This window comes from Sciurus vulgaris, assembly GCF_902686455.1.
Source record: "Sciurus vulgaris genome assembly, chromosome: 3".
NCBI classification, from domain to species: Eukaryota; Metazoa; Chordata; class Mammalia; order Rodentia; family Sciuridae; genus Sciurus; species Sciurus vulgaris.
The window spans coordinates 27,955,079-27,974,920 of record NC_136463.1 but is presented as its reverse complement, the minus strand read 5'-3'; the positions used below and the strand labels follow the sequence as shown (position 1 = coordinate 27,974,920).

The 19,842-nt window shown below is 35.5% G+C and overlaps 2 protein-coding genes across 4 annotated transcripts in view; one reads left to right on the top strand and one right to left on the bottom strand.

Moving 5' to 3' along the window:
• LOC306657486 (nucleoside diphosphate kinase A) overlaps positions 1-19,842 on the bottom strand; it is a 162,579-nt gene that overhangs the window by 31,983 nt on the left and 110,754 nt on the right. The window lies entirely within an intron of this gene.
• SPAG9 (sperm associated antigen 9) overlaps positions 1-19,842 on the top strand; it is a 128,405-nt gene that overhangs the window by 10,194 nt on the left and 98,369 nt on the right. For all 3 annotated transcript variants that reach the window (XM_079133540.1, XM_079133542.1, XM_079133541.1), the window contains exon 2: positions 14,232-14,352. In XM_079133540.1, coding sequence (XP_078989666.1) covers positions 14,232-14,352 — 121 coding nt within the window. The remainder of the gene's footprint in view (positions 1-14,231; positions 14,353-19,842) is intronic.

Sequence of the window (19,842 nt, the reverse complement as noted above, 5' to 3'; positions counted from 1 at the left end):
GTCTTGCTAAGTTGCTTAGGGTCTCGCTAGATTGCTGAGGCTGGCCTGAAACTTTCAATCCTCCTGCCTCAGCCTCCCGAGTTGCTAGTGTAGTGATACAAGTGTGTGCCACCATGCCTAGCTTATGATAAATTTAATTTTTTTTTAAATTTTGAAACAAGGTTTTGCTAAGCTATTGAAACTGAACTTGAACTTGTAATCCTCCTACCTAAGCCTCCTGAGAAGCTGGGATTGTAGCTGTGCACCACTGAGCCATTTCAAATTATACTTTTTGATGACTGTATAATATTCCGTTATAGGGTCTTCAATTCAGTGAAAGGCACTGGGGAGTCTATAGTTTAAAAGACACTCAAGAGGTTTATCATCCAAATTTAATGCATAGACTTTGAATCCTGATTGTAAAAGCAGTTATGAGATAATTAACAAAATCCGAATAGCAACTAGATATTGCCTATTAATTCATTAAGGGTTGGAAATGTTATTCCTTCAGCATTTATTAGCTAAATTTTCTTATAAAGGAGCACTTCTCGTCATCAACTAGTTACCCTAAGGTATAGTTTATATATGAAAGATAAGTGCTTGATTCTCTTCGTACTTTAATAATTTCCAAGAGATCTTCCTTGTTCTTGCTTTCCCCCTCCTTACCCCTTTTTAAAAATAACATGCTGCTCTGGTTTCATGGGAACAGTGCTTTTCTTTGGTCTCTGAATATATTAATTATAGTTTTCATTGTTTCCTGCTTTGTCTGTTTCTTCAGAGTCCTTTTTTTTTTCTTGCTAGCTTTGCTTTCTCTCTTTAAGGTTGTAGTTTCAAGCGTCTGATAACCCTTAATTATCCCTGTATGTTTTAAAAGTGAGGTACTAAAAAAGGAGACCAGAAGCTCTGTGTGCCTTGATGCAACTGATTGCTTGTGAGGACTCCAGATTTTAGTAGCCCCTGGCCTTTCTTGGAGATATTTGAGTTCTACTAGAGAAAGGGTAACTTCTTTTGGGATGTGGCTGGAGTGAAGATAGATAAGGCTAGTAATACATTGGGGAAGCTAGATGAAGGCTGCTAAAAGTGTTACTATTCTGTGTACAGACTTTTACTTAATTCCTTTCTTCATTTGGTACCTGCTTGGCTGTGCCTAGCATGTTTGTAGTGTAAAATCTTTCTGGTTGGGTTTATTCAGAAACTAAACTTTCTGTTTCCTGTGTGTGAGCCTAGAAAGCCAACTGACCACTCATAGATGGGGCTGGATGCTTACCTGGGATGCTACTAACTAGGGATTTTAGACTTTGACTCGTCTCTCCTGTTTTCAGCTGCATATTCACCCCCACCCCACTTCTCTATTACAAAGTTTTCATAGTATGAATGATTTCAAACTGTTATCATTTTCCTAATAAATATCCCTGTATAACCCTTTGTACATATTTATATATTTATTTGCTTCTTTGGGTGTTACTGGGGGTTGAATTTAAGGCACTTATCACTGAAGTACATCCCAAGGCCTTTTTACTTTTTTGAGACAGGGTCTTGCTAAGTTGCTTTAGGACCTTGCTAAGTTGCTGAGCCTGACCTGGAGCTTGTGGTCCTCCTGCCTCAACCTCCTGAGTCTCTAGGATTACAGGTGTGTGACACTACTCCCAGCTCTTTATTTGCTTTTTAATAATGAAATTCTTACTAATTTTTTTCGTATTGACTTAAGTGCCATTAATAATTTCAAGTTTTTTAAACTTGTTGAAATATCCAGAGGTTAGCTATTAGAGCAAATAGTATAACAAGCTCCTGTATGCCGATCACTCCAACATTTTTAACATCAAGCTAATGTTTCATGTGAGCCTTCCTACATCCCCTCACCATCTCTCATATATATATGTATATATTTTAGTTGTAAGTAGAGACAATACCTTTATTTATTTATTTTTATGTGGTGCTGAGGATCGAACCCAGGGCCTCATGCATGCTAGGCAACCACTGTACCAACTGAGCTATATCCCCAGCCCTCCACAATATTTTTAAAGCAGGCCAAAGCCCACGTATTGGTGTATCTCTAGGGCTTTAAAAAAAACAAACTGCCATACCATTATCACACTTAAAAGTCATAAATGATTATTCCATATAATGTTTAATATTTAATCAGTGTTCACATGTCCTCATTTGTCTCATATAATTTTATAGTTGGTTATTTCAGTCAGGATTCAATCACAATGGTTTGTATGTTTATACTTGGTTTAATATGTCTTAATTTTTTTTTTTGGTACCAGGGATTGAACCCAGGGACCCTTAACCACTGAGCTACATCCCCAGCCCTTATTTATATTCTGTTAGCGACATGATCTCGCTGATGGATTTAGGGCATCACTAAGTTGTTGAGGCTGGGTTTGAACTCCCTATCCTCCAGTTTCAGTATCCCAAGTGGCTGGAATTATAGGCATGTGCCTCCACACCCAGCTTTAAATGTTTTAGTGTATAATAATTCTCCTTATCATATTTCTCCCCATGACATTGAAACCAAATCATTTGTGTTAGAAAATTTTTCACATTTTGGATTTGGGGATATCCCTTAGGTGTTACTTAATGTGATCTTCCATCTTTTCTTTTTTAATTTTTTTCTTTTTAGTTGTAGATGGACATAATACCTTTATTTATCGATCCCCATGTGGTGCTGCATCCCCAGCGTCTTCCATCTTCTTTTTTGTCATAAAACCGAGTCAGTTGTGTTGATGCATGCCTGTCATCCAGCTAGCCGGGAGGTTGAGGCAGGAGGATGACAAGCTTTAGGACTGCCTGGGCAATTTAGTGAGAACCTGTCTCAAATAAAAACTAAAAAAGGTTTGGGGATGTAGGTCAATGGTAGAGTGCTTCCCCAGGATGTGTGAGGCCCTGGGTTAATCCCTAGGATCAAAAAACAAACACACAAACAAAAATAACCCCTCAAAACAAACCAAAAATAAAAGGAATACACTTAAAAGCAATTGCATTTAACTGAGTTTAATAATAATCATCTAATAAAATGGAAATACTACCCCCCCACCATGACGGGTTAAGTGTGGGGGTTAGGTATCTTGGTGGATATTTGGCAATATTCAAAAGCACTATTTAAGGGCTCCCTCCTGCATCTTCTTTTATTCCAAAGTGCTACAATCTCTGGAGAGTTTTTTTTTTTTTTTTTTTTTTTTTTTAATTTTGGGAGCTTGCCTTTCAAAGTATTCGTTTGTTTTTCTCCAGAACAGTAGGTCAAAACAGTCCATATAAGCCATCTGGACTTGCAGGCATTTTGCTTTACCACAAAGCTTATTCTTTTTTAGATTCTGACATAAGTGTGTATTGTCCTGCAATTTTTTTTTTTTTTTTAGCAGTGTCTAGTTGCTCCTAGGAGAGTTCTATCTGAAGTTACATCACTGTTGATACTGGTATGTTAGTTATTGAGAGGGGAAAGGAGTGTATAGTGCAGATATATTTATTATGTGTGTAGAAAAATTTTGTTTACAGGCTTTTACTCCCTGCCCCCCTTAAAAGTGTGTGTAGGAGAGGGCAGATTATAAATAGGGAGGGGATATACACACTTCTTACCAACATACCTGAAGGAACTGACAAACTATCCTGTGCTGGGGGCAAATAGACTGAGTTTCCAGGGGTTAGATAGCTTTGTAATTTGAAAAGCTGGTGCCCTCCTGCCATGATTTCTTTTTTTTTATTGCTTTAACCTCATCATGATTGTTCTAATGTTTGCCAAGTACCGTAGAGGGTAACCAAGTGTATAATCATGCCACTGAAAAACTAAGTCACATTAAATCAACTGTGAATGTCCATTCACAAGCATTCATTTGGTTTAGTTTTTTTCCCCCCGCCTTCAAAATGTCTTTGGCACAAAATAAACTAGTCCCCAAAAACCAAAGGCCAAATATTTTCTCTGATATGTAGATGCTGATCCATAATGAGTGGGGGGATTGGAGGAACTTTGGTTTGGGCAAGGGGAACAAGGAGGGAGGAATGGGGGTGGGAAAGATGGTGAAATGAGATGGACATCATTGCCCTAGGTACATATATGATTGCCTGAATGGTGTGACTCTACATTGTTTACAACCAGAGAAATGAAAAGCTGTGCTCCATTTTTGTCCAATCAATCGAAATGCATTCTGCTGTTATGTATAACTAATAGAACAAATAAAAATAAAACAATTTAAAAAATGTCTGGTTAGGGATAAAGACTTCAAATTTCTATTTACTTTTTTTTTTTTTTTTTTTTTGTAGTGCTGGGGATTTGAACCCTGGGCCTTGTGCTTGCGAGGCAAGCACTCTACCACTGAGCCACAACTCCAGCCCTCTATTTACTTTGATTTAAAATATTGTTATTTGCAAATTATAGTAATAAGAGGAAATCACCTCATTTTACCAGAACTTTGTTGTAAAAACCTTTAAAATATTAGAATGAACAAAGTCTATATAGTGAAATCTGATTGTTTTGGAATTCTTTGTTTATGTTTGTGATGCTGGGGATCTAACCAGGGCTTCCTGCATGGTAGGCAAACTTTGTACACTAAGCTACACCTGCACCCAATGAATCTGTTTTGTACAGTTTTTGTAAAGACTTTTTGGAATGGAACCATACTTCTGTATCCCAGTCTTGAAATACATCATTCTTGTATTTTAGCTTTTGACTTCAACAGAGCTAATGTAGTTCATGAATTGTGTATGATTATATATAATTAAAATGGAATTATCCCTTCCCATTGATTTTGTTTTTCCTTCTCCCTCAATATCTCCTTTCAGAGTTTCATTTTAATTAATTGATTAATTAATTCCAATCATTTTTGGTGAAATGATAATACCATATTTGATAATATACCAAGTTTTTCTAAAATGAATTGCAAATAAGTTATGGTTCCTATTTTGGAAAAATATAGGCCTGTATTTTCTCCTTTGCTTTATTATTTAAAAATATATAAATAATCCTTATTAATTATGAAAGAAAAACAAACAGAAAAAAACTCCAAAATTTTATAAACTATTTAAAGATAAAGGAATAGAAAAAAGGTTAAGTCACACTGTCACAACTGATATTTGTTATATACCCTCAAACCCTTTCATATGCCTGTTTACTCCTCCAGTTTATAAAAGGATTAGACTATGCATAATATTTTCTATCATAGCTATTAATGAATTAGATGAACATTAATTCTCTTTCTTTCTTTTCTTTTTTCTTTGAACCCAGAGACATTTAACCACTGAGCCATATCCCCAGCTCTTTTTTTTTTTATTTGAGACAGGGCCTCACTAAGTTGCCGAGGCTGGCTTTGAACATGTTTTTCTGCCTCAGCCTCCCGACTTGCTGGGATTACAGGTGTGCACCACCATGTCTGGCAAGAACATTAATTCTTAATACATTGTTGAGGGTTTTTTAATACACACCTTACTAACCTCCAGGTGGGTTGTACCAGTTATACTCCAAATAATAAGGCACCTTATTTAAAACAAAGTATTCCCTGTTGTACATTTGACTATCTCACAGGTAGGTCACCTTGATACTGAAAATGGATTTTACATTACCCATACCCCTTATCCGTTTATTACTCATACTTCTTTACCCTACTAAATAAGTGACCATCCACACAATTGGTCAAACCGGAAATCAGGACTTAATCTTTGCTTCTGTCTTTTCCCTTGCATTTAATTGGTCACTGAATCTTATTTATCTCCTAAATATTTTGGATTTGTCCTTATGTCTCTGCCCTAATTGCTTGTTTTTAATCATTTCACATTTGGATTACTGTGATAACCTTCAGACTTCCTTTAAACACTGTCATTCCTTTCTCTCCCCACCACATTCCAGTGGCTTTCCCCATGTCCTCACTAGATTAATTTTTTTCAAAACCTGGGTGGTATTCAGTGTTCTCAGTGTGATCCAGCATCCTTTATGGTCCTGTATGATTTGCTCCTTGTCTATTTAACCATCCTCATCTCAGGTCGTTCTTCTCTCCCATGTCTCTAAGCTTGGCCTTTCTGCACTAATTGTGGTTTCTTTTAAATTAGTCTTTACTTGATGAACTTTTATTCATCTTTTAGGTATATATATATATATATATATATATATATATATATATATATATATACCTGAAAGGAGTTTCTCATGTTGTTAATTTCATATCATACACATCTCGATATACTATTCTTGTATGAAATATATGTGGGTATATTGTCATAGATTTGAAGTATGGAATTTTAAAAACCTACTTTTCATATTCACACTTTGAAATATTAACTTCTTATTTCATAATGGCTTCAAGAATCATGTCCAAGACTGAACTGTAAAACAGTTTTGCACTGTTATCCCATCTTGGTGTTACTTGGGTGTTAGGTAGTCACAGAAATATCAGCCATCACTTATTAGCAATAACTTCAAATTAGATGACTGTTAAATTATGCAAGATCTTTGTTAAGTTAATCTTTTTTGTAACATGCAGGTCCATGTTTAATGTCTATTGTCTTCAGCTAAATTTATTTTAAATACTTGGTATGATTTCAGTCTTCTTCCTTTATTTTTCTTAAAATTTTTTTAGTTGTAAATGGACACCTTTATTTAATTCATTTTTTTATATGGTGCTGAGGATGGAACCCAGTGCCTCATATGTGCTAGGCGAGTACTCTACCACTGAGCCACAACCCAGCCCTCTTCTGCTAAATTTTAAGCAGTGGAACAGAACGACAGAGCTATCTTCTGCATTCCTAGTACCTTAGAATATTTAGAACGATAGATTTGAGTTGAGTATTGAAAAGGTGAATGAATGAATGGAATCATAATTGTTTATTCACTCCCTTTGTCAATCAAAGGAAAGATTCACAACTTATTCTTTGTCTTATATTTTACCCTACTCTAATTTTAATAACAAATCATAGTTCCTGGGCTTACCATGATGTTCATGCCTCTATGCTTTTTCATTTGCCATCACCTCTTCCTGGTGTTTTTACCCCACTTCTTCAGATAAACTGTTCCTTTTAAGAGTCAGGCTGAAATGCTTTCTCTTTTTAAAGTAGATTTAGTCACTTGTTCCTCCATGTTTCCTCTATAGCACATAGCATGCTATATTGAAGTTTACTGTGTGTCTTTAATGACCGTCATAAAGTGTTTATATTCCCAACAGTCAATGTAGATAGGTGTATGGACTTATTTAACTGTGACAACTGTTTTTTCTTTGTTTAGAAAGTGACAGAATGGGATATATTTCTATTTTTGTGCTGTGTCCTAGTTTGTGTTTAGTCAAAATTATGGAATGGAAAACAGACAAGATCAACAGTACTCACATGAGCTCCTAGCCTACTCAGACTCTCTGAGCATAGAAAAAAGAAAGAAAATCTTCTTGGGGAACTTTCTTTTTAGTGTAACCAGTGCCACCTATTGCTTTACTTTTCTGATAATATGAAAAGGTTAGGTTTTGGGAAAAGAAACCGTTCCCATTATCTCCTTTATACTCTTCCTTTAACTCCCATCCAGGAAAAAGAAGGACCCTTTTATTGGGGCCATGAACCCAAACCATTTTCTGTCAAGAACTCTGTTTTGGCATTGGAGTGAATTTATGACACCTCTTCCATCTCTATTCTGTTTTTCTCTTTATTTTTATTAAAATTTTTTTTGGGTACTGGGGATTGAACCCAGGTGTGCTTAATCACTGAGCCATACCCCCAGCCTTTTAAACATATTTTACGTATAGACAAAGTTTCACTGAATTGCTAAATGCTTCAGTAATCTGCTGAGGCTGGGTTTGAACTCCCAAAACTCCTACCTCAGCCTCCCAAGTTGCTGAGATTACAGGTGTGTGCCACTGTGCTCATCTGGTCTCTTTAAAAATTTTTATATCAGGATTGCAAAAGAAAACACAAATACCGTAGTGAGAAATAGTAGTTCATTTAGAGTCTCTACATTTATCTGTTTTAATTTGCTTTAAGGAAAGGCCTAAAAGTGTGGATTACTTTGGAATATTTTCATTATTTCTAGTCTTTTCCAATAAGAGAAAATTGTAAAAAAAAAAAAAAAGATTTCTGTTTGGAGATGTATCATCCTGGTGGTCTAAGATCTATGACATCATTTAAAATTTTTTTCTTCTTTTTGCCATCTTAAAGTGATACAGATGTAAAACCCTGGTAATTACAAAATGTGAAAAATTCTGAAGCGTGAATTATCTCAGTAGATGTAAGTAATAACGCTTGTAGAGTAAGCTTATATTTAATAATGGCTGCTAAACAGTGATGGATTATTCATGTTCTCTGTAGCCAAAGTGCATCACTAAGAAACATAGCAGACATGAAGCTGTGTGTCCATTATGATGTTTCTTTTATCAGTCGGAAAGGAATTCTGAATAAACATGATAGTAAAGTTTTTTGTTAGCAGTTTAATAGCACAGCATTTTAAGTGTTACTTGGTAAGCATCTGTTATTTGTTCTTTAAAACAGCATTTTATCCATTGTGCATACACACACACAAACCTCCAAAGTACAGTGATAAATTACTGATTCCTTACCCCTATAGAGCAGTTAAGTTAGCTAAGGGAACATTGTTTTCTTTTGTGTGTATGTGTGTGGGTTTGGTACTGGGGAATTGAATTCAGGGGTGCTTAACTACTGAGTCACCTCCCTATCCCTTTTTATGTTTTATTCTGTGATAGGGTCTCACTAAATTGCTTAGGGCCTTGCTGAGTTGCTAAGGCTAGCTTTGAACTTGGTATCCTCTTGCCTCAGCCTCCTGAGTCGCTGAAATTATAGGCATTCTTCACCATCCCCAGCTGGGAACATCATTTTCAAAGCAGGTCATAAAGTAATTGTTTTCTTATCTGTTCCTACTTTTTACTTATATATCTAAGCAAAATGTTGAAATAACTTATCACACCTCATAGTTGATGCTTTTTTATTTAATGTAACCTTATACCTTCTGCCTGCATTCCATTGTAGCTGATCAATATTTTGGAAGACAGAGGTAGTAAGGTACTTGCAGTTATATTTCCTGTGCCTGGCAAGTAGTAGTTAGTAGACACCTCTTGAATGAATGAATGAATGAATGACTTATCAATTTCCCTCTCTTTGTTTACTATAAACTTATACTCTTCCTGTACATGGTCATCTTTAGATTAATATTCTGGAAAGATAAAGAATGACTTTTCAATAGATATTTGCAGAAGCCTCAAATATGGAATAGTCTTATAGAAAAGTATAGAACAGAGGTGCTAAACCTCGGGTTTTTTGTTTTGTTTTGTTTAAACCTGAGGTTTGTAGAAAGATTTCAGAGGCCATTGAGCCTCTTAAGGGAAATAGAGTTTGGGGTGAGCAAGGGCATTTTTTTTTTTTAAATGTGGAAACATGGTTTGTAGATGTATCAAATATCCAGATGGAACTGTGGACCCTCAGATGATTAAGGACCAATGTTTTAGAGGTTGTAGGTTTCAAGCTTTTAAAATCAGGAAAAGAGCTTACATGTGCTAAGTTCTTAGAAGTTCAAGATTCCAGAGGAAGAGAAGTTGGTGTCTAAGTTTGCTTTCTGTTGCTGTAAGAGAATATCTGAGACTGGATAATTTATAAAGAAAAGAGATTATTTAGGCTTACAGTTCTAAAGGCCTTTGGAAGTCCAGGATGGACAGTTGGCAAGGGCCTTGCATTGCTTCATTTCATATACCAAAGTAGAAGGGCAAGTGGGCATGTGTGGAAAGGATAAGACAGAGAGACTGCTTCACTTTTTTACATCTTTTTTTACATTGACTAATCCAGTTACACAAGAGTAGTGTCCTTATATAAGAAGAATATTTTATCCATATTAACAACCTGATCTCCTCTTAAAAGTCCCAGTACCTTCCAGCATGTTACACTGAGAATCAAATTTCAAGATGAATTTTGATAGGGACGAGTCATATCCAAGCCATAGCAAGTAGTATTTTTCCTAATTACTGGTAGATGTCCCAGAAAGAACTCTGACCAGTCTAGATCATTTCCCCTTAGGGAGATGGAGTCAGCACCAATCAAATTACGTGACTGAATAGAATTAATATGAAACTGGGTAAAGGAATTTCCCCAAAGGAAGGCAGTGTGTGTGAAAAAAATATATTTTTATTCTCTGCAGTGATTGAAAAGCTTGAGGACAGATAACATAGGTAATGGACTGAAAATTGCACATTAAAACTAGTGTATATTTAGAGAAGCCCAATTTGTTTTGTGTGTGAATTATAACATTTTTCTATATGAATTTCAGATTTTTACTCAAAGTTTTTTTTATTGGTTCCTTCTTTTAACAAATATTGGAGAACTTGCTATGTTCTGTCATCATTCTTTGCACCAGGACTGTAGCAGTGAATAAAACAAATATCCTGTTTTCATGGAGTCTACATTCTATTGAGGACAGGCACATAATAAATGAGATAAATTACTAAAATATATAGCATGCTGGATGGAGAGAAGTGCTCTGGAGGAAATAAGCAGAGAGGGGAGTTAGGGAGTGATTATTACAGTTTTTTTTGTTTTGTTTTTTCCCTTTGGTGATGGTGCTGGGGATTGAACCCAGGGCCTTGTACATGTGAGACAAGCACTCTACCAACTGAGCTATATCCTCAACCCTATTGTGGTCTTAAGTAGGATGACCAAAGAAGATCTTACTAAGAAGGTGACACTTGAACCAGGAAAATAAAGGAGGTGAGGAGGGAGCAAGCCATTTGAATATCTGGAAGAAGAGAATTCCAAGCAGCAGGAAGCAAATGCAAAGGCTGCTTGAATCAGAGAATGAGAAGAAGGTGTATTGGGAGGAGGAATAAATATGGGATGCTATCAATGAAGTAAGGGGTTGATGGGAACAAACTGTGTAGGCCCTGGCAGGCCATGGTAAGGGCTATGGGGAAGAATATAAAAACTATCAGAGTCTTCAGCAGGAGAAAATTAATCTTAGGGTTTTTTGTTGTTAATTTTTAGTTATAGATGGACACAATATCTTTAATTTATATATTTTTATGTGGTGCTGAGGATTGAACCCTGTGCCTTACATGTGCCAAGTAAGCACTTTACCACTGAGCTACAAGTCCAGCCCTAATCTGACTTAGTTTTTAAATGATCACCCTAACACTGAGTTGAGAATGTGTTATAGAGGGGCCCAAGTGGCAGTACGGAGACCAATGAAGAGGCTATTGCTATACCAGTAATCCAGACAATAGATACATGTGGCATAGACATGTATGGTGGTGGAGATGATAAAAAATGGTTGGGGGCAACCCTTACTGGGTCCCCTCTTGCCCGGTGGGAGGTATGTCTTTTTCTTCTCATTTGAATACTTTCTACTCTTTTATACTCTTTTCTTGTCCGTGGATTTCATCCTTCAGATTCATTAGACAAAACCTAGAAAGGGGGCACTGGTGAGCTATAGTTGCAGAGACTGAGAATCCAGTTTCATCTTTGAGGGCTCATCCTGCCCTTTGTACACCTTGTCCAACTGCCACCATAGACCTCTGGACTACCCTGATGTGTGAGATGCCCAAATTACAAATGGCCTTACAGATGGAATCCAAAACCAAACTCCTCTTCTACTGGGGTCCTTTAAATAGGCCTTTATAGAAGGATCCTGACTACCATCCCCTTTCAACACCCCTTTTCACCTGTATAGGCAGAGAGGTCATCCCTTCTTCCCCCAACAGCAGTTAGGGGCACTTCTTCAGAGAGGGAAATGAATAGAATAGGTAATGTACCCGGTTAAGGCTTTTTTACTGTAAAGACCACTCCATGAGGTTAACTGTAGAAACATTCCAAACATTCCAGTCAACTCTTTTGTCCTAGGTAATGGGAAAAGAGAGGCAGGACATACCTGAGTGAAGGCTACAGAGTCAAAGGTTAGTCAATAATCTTAACATCTTTTCAATACCTATTTAGCATAGATTTTGACCAGTAACACTGGTACTTTTCCAGTGTTATGGGGTGCAACTTAAGAACAGACCGATCACCACTGAGAAGTCCGAATTTGAGAGTCTTTATTAAGCTGGCCAGCTGACTGTCTCACACAATGCCCCAAAAAATGGCTATTGGGAGAACAGCTCCGACCACAGGGTTGTAGGGGTTTTTATACCAAAAATCACATCAATCATAAGTGTCTGTTGCTATGATTCAGAATTACAAACTAACATCATGAGATCGTCAACAGAGAGGGAAGTGGGTCAAACTGACCCTTACCTAGGTACAAACTAAAGAATGGTTGCTAACATCCACACAATTACCGTTTACATGGTACATTGGTTACTACATAGGAGTTGCCATTGTATATTATTAAACATGTCACACCAAGTAACTGATGATGGGCACAGAGGCGGGGTGTTCCCATGGGAGAAATTTATTTCCTACATAACATGGAGTCTCAGAGCAAAATGGAGTCTGTTTAGTCATTTCCCTTAGAGTCTGGCCTATAACATTCTCATGGAGCCAGATCTGTCAGCCCATCACACCAAGACCTGATTATTGTAGATATTGATCAATACCTCTACCCAATAACTATATAAGCCCCTGAACTAGTATGGGTAAGTGGCCACCCCTTTTTTAATTGTAAATGGACACAGTATTTTATTTATATATGCTGAGGATCAAACCCAGTGCCTCTCATGTGCTAGGCAAGCACTCTACCACTAAGCTTCAACCCCAGCCCCAGTGGCAATCCTTTTGGGTCCCTTCTTGCTCTGCGGGAGCTCTGTCTCTTCTTCTCACTTGAATAAATGCTGCTCTTTCACCTTAAAAAAAATAAAGTTGGATCTGAGGTAGATTTGCTGATGGATTGGATAGGCAGTATTAGAGAATGAGAAGAGTCAAAGCTGACTTTAAAGTTTTAGGCCTGAACAGTTGACCACAGACAGTAAAAACATTTTTTCTCCCGTGTGGTGCTGGGGATTGAACCCAGGGGCACTCTACCACAAAGCTACACCCTCATTCCTTTTTATTTTATTTTAATATAGAATTTCACTTAAGTTGCCTAGACTAGCCTGCCTCATGTTTGTGATTTTCCTCCCTAAGCCTTCTGAGTTGCTGGGATTACAGGCATGCACTGCCTGACTACAGTCATTTTATGAGTTAGAGAAAATCAGGAGAACAAGTTTTGACATGTTAAGTTTAAGATGACTGACTATTCAACATCCACATAAAATATCTGGTAGACTATTGTACATTCAAATCTGAAATTCAAGTCTGGGCTAGAGATAGAAATTTGTCAGCATATGACTAGTATTTAATGCCATGAAAATGGATAAGATCACCAAGGAATGAGTGAAAAAGGAAGAGAAAACTTGTCTAAAGACGAATGTGAAGAAGTTGGGGAGAAGGCACCAGTCAAGAGGACTAAAAAAAGCAGCTATGTATAATTTAAAAATAGTTAAGTTCTTAACAAGGAAAAGTCCTGGAAGCTAAGTGAGGAAACAGGTGTTTTAAAGAGGAGTGAGTGATGAGTTGTTAGATGCTGCTGTTATAACAAGTAAGAAGAAGGCTGAGATTTAATGATTGCACTTAGTTATTATCTCCTTGAGGATAGTTTTAACCAACTGAATTTGGTTAATGGAGACATTCTTAGCCCCTGCCCCTTTCTTAGAAATTTAAACATCATGGTTCAGGTACATCTACAAGAGCACTTACTGCTGATTTTATTTTTAGTTTATTATTATTTTTATTTGTGTTAGGCAAGTTATCATTGGACTGGATCCCTAACCCCAAGACTGCTTACTAATCAAATAATCATTTAACAAATATTTATTATTTCATTATCCTCTTGTTTTTATTATATATATATATATAATGTATTAAAAATTATGTTTTGGGTCTGGGGTTGTGGTTCAGTGGTAGAACACTTCCCCAGCACATGTAAGGCACTGGGTTTGATCCTCAGCACCACATAAAAATAAATAAATAAAAGGCATCGTGTTCACCTACAACTAAAACAAAATTTTAAAAAATCATGTTTTGGACTCAGAATGAATTTGCAAGTATACTAAGGGACTTACATATTTGCAGTAGGACATGTGTATTTCCTTTGAAATAATATTTATTATATGAAGGGAAAACACTTATATTTATACTTCTATATTTGAGGGTTTTTAAGTGTAATTTTTATAGAGAAACTAAAAATCAGTGTACATTTACAAATCTGAGATCTCTTTAAGTAGTTAATACTTGTTATTCTTGATAACAAAGTACGGGAGTTAAAAATGTAAAAAAAAGATTTCATTTCTTTGATGGAAATGTGTTTTGTTCTTTATTAGAAATTCATTGAATTTGAAGATTCTCAAGAACAGGAAAAAAAGGATTTACAGACCCGAGTGGAATCTCTAGAATCTCAAACAAGACAACTTGAACTCAAAGCAAAAAACTATGCTGATCAGAGTAAGTAAAAATACCTCTGCACTTAAATACGTGTTAAAGAGTGGGCTCTAATAGTACAGTTATTCATCCTAACATTTGACAAGGGTTCCAAATATATACTTAAAATGGTCATCCCAGACTCAAAAGTGAAACCTGGTTTTGGGGTTAGTTCTTTTTTCTTCACTTTTTACATAGTACCCATGTATACAGAAACAACTAAATCAAAGATACTTGAAAGACTCACATCTTCATTTATATTCGTAATTATATTTCATTCATTTGTAGTTAACATTTTGCTATATCCATTATGCCTGTGAGTACATATAGATCATTTCTTCTAATTTAATCATTCTTCTAATTTAATCAAGTACACCAAGTTGCATTGTTTCTGTATGTTTCTGAAGTTTAAAATTTAAGAGAAACTCAAGTTTGGAAGTATGTATAAAAATGAAGTCTCTTTTTTGTTCCCTTCAATGGAAAAGTAAGGGCATTTAGGGGAACAGAAATCCATTTTCAGACTTAATTTCATTTTTAATATAATTCCATGTTATTCTTGACTTTTAAAATAATTGTTTCAGCTGTGCATGGTGGCGAATACCTGTAATCCCAGTGACTCAGGTGGCTGAGGTAGGATCACAAGTTTGAGGCCAACTTCAGCAATGTAGTATCCTAAGCAAATTAGCGAGACTCTGTCTCAAAATAACAAGGGCAGGGGATATGATTCAATGGTAAAGGGCCCTTGGTTTCAATCCCCTGGTACCAAAAAAAATTAAAAAATAATTATTTGAAACCTCAAAGTTGATTTCCTCTTTTTGGCTAATGAAAATAGACCTAATTAAGTCAAAACTAGAAAAAGAAATGGTGAGAAACTTCATGATCTGTTTTCATATATGATATAGGTAGATAGACAGCTCTCTGCTTTTCCTTCCCAGCATTGTAAACTTTCAGAATCCCAGAGAGCAAGAGATGGTCAGGCAGTTTTCACTTTTCCCTCCTCAACCACTGATGCTTTTTAATGACACCGGCTGTTAAGGGACTACCATTCATGATGAGTAACCTTTTCCCCCAGTCTTGGAATATATGTGAGAACTGAGTGTGCATCTTCTAAAACTCTAGAAGGACATAATAGAGGTAAATCAAAGTCACTGGTAATCTAGAGTTCAAGCATTCTGGAATTCAAGAAGAAGAATCCACATGACTATTAAGCAATACATAGAAGAAAGTTAATAGATATTTTGTAGCAAAACCCAAATTGAGTGAAATAAAATGAGTCATGTGTCATGTCTTTTTGTTTTTAGACTTGAAGATACTACAATTATATACCTTTCCTTGGTTTACACTGAATACGTTGAACAATTGCTATGATTCTATTCTAGGTTCTACATAGACTACTTGGTGTATACACTGTTACATAACTGGAGTCACATTGCTGTGGACCACTCATCTGGAAAAACTGTCTTGTGGCCCATGCAAGCTTTTGTAGCATTTTAAGAGTTGAGTGTTCTCTAACAGAAAAGAAAATTTAGCTAGCAAAGAGAATGTTTTAATTCTGACTTTCATATCATTTTCATATTAGGGATTATATTAGTATTTTTAGAACCAAACATTAAAGGCTCAGTTGGCAGTCCCAATCTAATTTTCATTTGTTTAAAGTATTAAATTTTTTCTTGATTTCTAAAAAGTGCCAAGTTTTCAGTGGACATTTTTCTTTTGACTTTGAAAGAAATTCCGTGTCTAAAATTCATTTATGCATTAAGTAATCTACTTCTGTGGAAAGAAAGAGGAAGAATTACCTTATACTTAAATTTCATTTTTGACGTCAAAGTACCTTAAAATATCTTTCACATTCAAAGAAAATATTGCTGCTTTTTTAACAAAAGTAACTGCATAGAATGAGTTAACTCATTTTTTTTTGTAGGCATATTAGTCTTTTGATTCTAAAATTTAAAAATCTATTTTCTGTTCTTCTAGTGAGTGTAAAAAAAAAATAGTAGTTTCTTAACTAAGGGAAATAGTCTATTTATGTCCAGTCCAGTGAGTAATATTCAGCTTTTTGGAAATCATCACATTTTGTTGTATCTCTCTGTCCAAAAAGTATATTCATATTTTTATTTTAATTCAGAGACATTTTTAAAAATTAGGTATCTTTTAAACATAATTGATCATAGTCTAGGGAAGGAAGGAGTAAATTCTGTATCAGATATTGAATCTGGTCATGAGTTTAATTTGATCTGAAAACTTTATTTTTCTTATTAATACCTCTTCCCACGAATTTATCCTGTGAATCTCCATCCCATTTTGAAATCTATCCTGGTGTCTAAATAACAATTAAATATACAATGTAAAACTGTGGTTAATCAAAATTGACCATTCAGATGCATAGAGTTTATAAAACTAAATCTTTTGATTCATAAAGTGAGGCTGTATTGAGTTCTCTTTTATTAATACTTTGGAACTTATTCCCTCTGTTTTTGAGCCCTTGGAGTCTTTTTGTCTTTTCTAATGGTTTCTCACTCCTTCTATTTTTTTCTGTAAACCTTAACTAAGACTATGAAATCTATAAATATATACATTAAGCTTTTTTGCTAGTCTTTATCTTGCCATATTTAAATATAACCACACTATTTTTGAAAAATTGGATTATTTTTTCCCTTTATTCTGTGAGTTTTCTCTCCTGGAAATCTCCAATATGAATCAAACCCTCTTATTTTTTGGACAGTGGTAGAAGGTAATCATTTATATCTTCAGTGCCTACATTATTAGAAATACAGGCCTTGGAATAAGTGCTTTTGGGGGGCGGGGGTAGGGATAGTAAAGATTAAACCCAATAATACCCTATCTCTGAGCTACGTCTTTGAGGCAGGACCTGGCAAAATTGCCCAGGTTGAGCTTCAGCTTAAAATTCTGCTTTAGCTCTTGAGTAACTGTAATAATCGGCATGTACCAATATGTTCAGTGAATAACTGCTTTTTTAAAAAAGGTGAAACAAATTTCAGTAGATATATGTCATGTCTTTTCACATTCATTCTTTTGTGATGCCAGTGATTAAACCGAGGGCCTCACACATGGTAGGCAAATGCTCTAATCACTAAGCTGTACCCCCGGCCCCATAATTTTTTTGAGTTGGGGTCTCACTGAATTGCCCAGACCTGACTCTTAACTTCTGGGCTCAAATCATCCTCCCATATCAGCCTTCCAAGTACATGAGACTGTAAGACTCATGCCACTGTTCCTATAGTGTAATGTTTTATATAATAAAAAACAGATTATTCGGGCTAGTTTTCTTATTTCTACTAATATTTTAAGGAAAATATAGTGATTTTTGTTAAAATAATTATAGCCCAACATTTAATTTAATTTACAACTCATTACAGCCTTACTTCATGGATCAGAATTTCAGGGCCTCTGAAATTACAATTGGTGTACCTATAGTAAAGAAGGAGTAGGTAGTTTTTTCTCTTTAGTGCCATTTTTTGAGTACCATATGACAACTGTACTTTGTCCAGTTTTCATGTTTATATATGTACAATGTGTTAGAGTCTTTAATTTTAGAAGACTGAGCATGTCAACTGATGGACATTTTAAGGCATATATCTCTTTTAAAACATAGCCATAATAGAATTCAAGTTCTGCTCTGAAGACTACTTCCTATATTAAAAAGGGGAAATTTTGGTTGCAGTTATTTGCTATTCGAGAAATAAGAAAAATGTAAAGAAAGAGGAACTGAATTAAATGCCACATTTTACAGCTTTTGAAGTGTAGTTTGGTTTGTGGTGCGATGTAACATTGTTGAGAAACTGAATTTATAAAAAATCTTATTACAATTTTGTGGTAATGTTTGATTTTGGAGATTTCTGGTTCTCTTTTTAAAATTTGAACTAATATGAAACATTTATTTTTTTTCCAACATGAATTACACATCTCAAAAAAATGGTGTATGTTATTCTTTACCTGGGAGTAATGAAGCACTACTGGTAATTAGTATCTTGTGAGCCTTAAATAAGAATCTGAAGTGTATATTCGGTTACACATTTCAGTGTATATTGAAGGTGTTCAATAAGGAAGTTGTGAACTTAGTCCAGTTTGGTGCTTTTTAGCTAATCAACTTTACCATTTCTTTTTTTGTCAAAAAATACTTTTTATATTAATTTTCTGTCATATGTTTAGTACTTCTATCTTGTAAGCCTAATATTAAGTGATTCATGTAAATATAGGCATTTTTATACAGTTAAAACTGTAAGGGCTGGGCTGGGTAGATAGCTCAGTTGGTAGAGTGCTTGCCTTGCAAGCACAAGGCTCTGGGTTCAATCCCCAGCACTGCAAAAAATAAATAAATAAATAAAATGTAAGGACTGGTTGTAGTTCAGTGGTAGAGTGCTTGCCTAGCACACGTGAGGTACCAAGCTCAGTCCTCAGCAGCACATAAAAATAAATAAAATAAAGGTATTATATCCATTTACAACAAGAAAAAATATTATTAAAAATGTAAACTACTGGGTGGGAATTTGTGGCACAGTGGTAGAGCGTTTGCCTAGTATGTACGAGGCCCTGGGTTTGATTCTCAGCACACCACATATAAATAAATAAAATGTCCATTGACAACTAAAAAATATTTTAAAAAACACGTAAACTACTACAGTATGCCTAGCATTCCACATTGGTTGTGGTATGGTTGTTATACAAAGGAATATGATGTGGTTCTTGTAGAGAAAGAAATCATAAATTATTTTTTGGTATGTTAATGTGTATGGCCTAGTCTTTTTTCCATATGTATAATGTTTTTAGATCACTGAGTTGGAGCGTATGTCTAAATTTGTATCTTAAGTTTGTTTTTTTTGTGATGCTAGGGATTGAACTCAGGGCCTTATGCTTATGGCTTACTGAGCCATACCCTAGCCCTTAAGTTTTTTATAAGTATCTTCCTTGTATAATCTTTATTGTTTTAATGTCGGCACACATGGAGCATCCAGAAATAATGCCATCTATTAACAATCTTAATTTTCCTGAGGAACAATGCTTTCTTCTTTCTCTAATAAGAATTATTTAACAGCCAGCTGCACACGATGGACACGCCTATAATCCCAGCTACTTGGGAGACTGAGGCAGGAGGATTGCAAGTTTGAGGCCAGCCTCAACAATTTAGTAAGTCCCTGTCTAAAAATAATTAAAAAAAAAAAAAAAAAGGACTGGGATGTAGCTCAGTGGTACCAAAAAAGACAAAATTATTTAATGGCTATTTTATTTTCTATCTTGGCAAGCCAGAAACTCAGAACAAACTTTGTAACTACTGGTTGGTACCTTACCTAGTTACCATATTTAAAGTGTTTTCCCTCAGGGCATGGTGCTTTCCTGAAAGTCTCAGTTATTTAGGAGACTGAGGCAGGAGAATCAAAAGTATGGGGCTAGTCTGGGCAACTTAGTGAGACCTTGTATGAAAATAAAATATTAAAAAGGGCTGGGAGTTGTAGCTTAGTGGTAGAGCACTTGAGAACCATATGTGAGGTTCTGAGT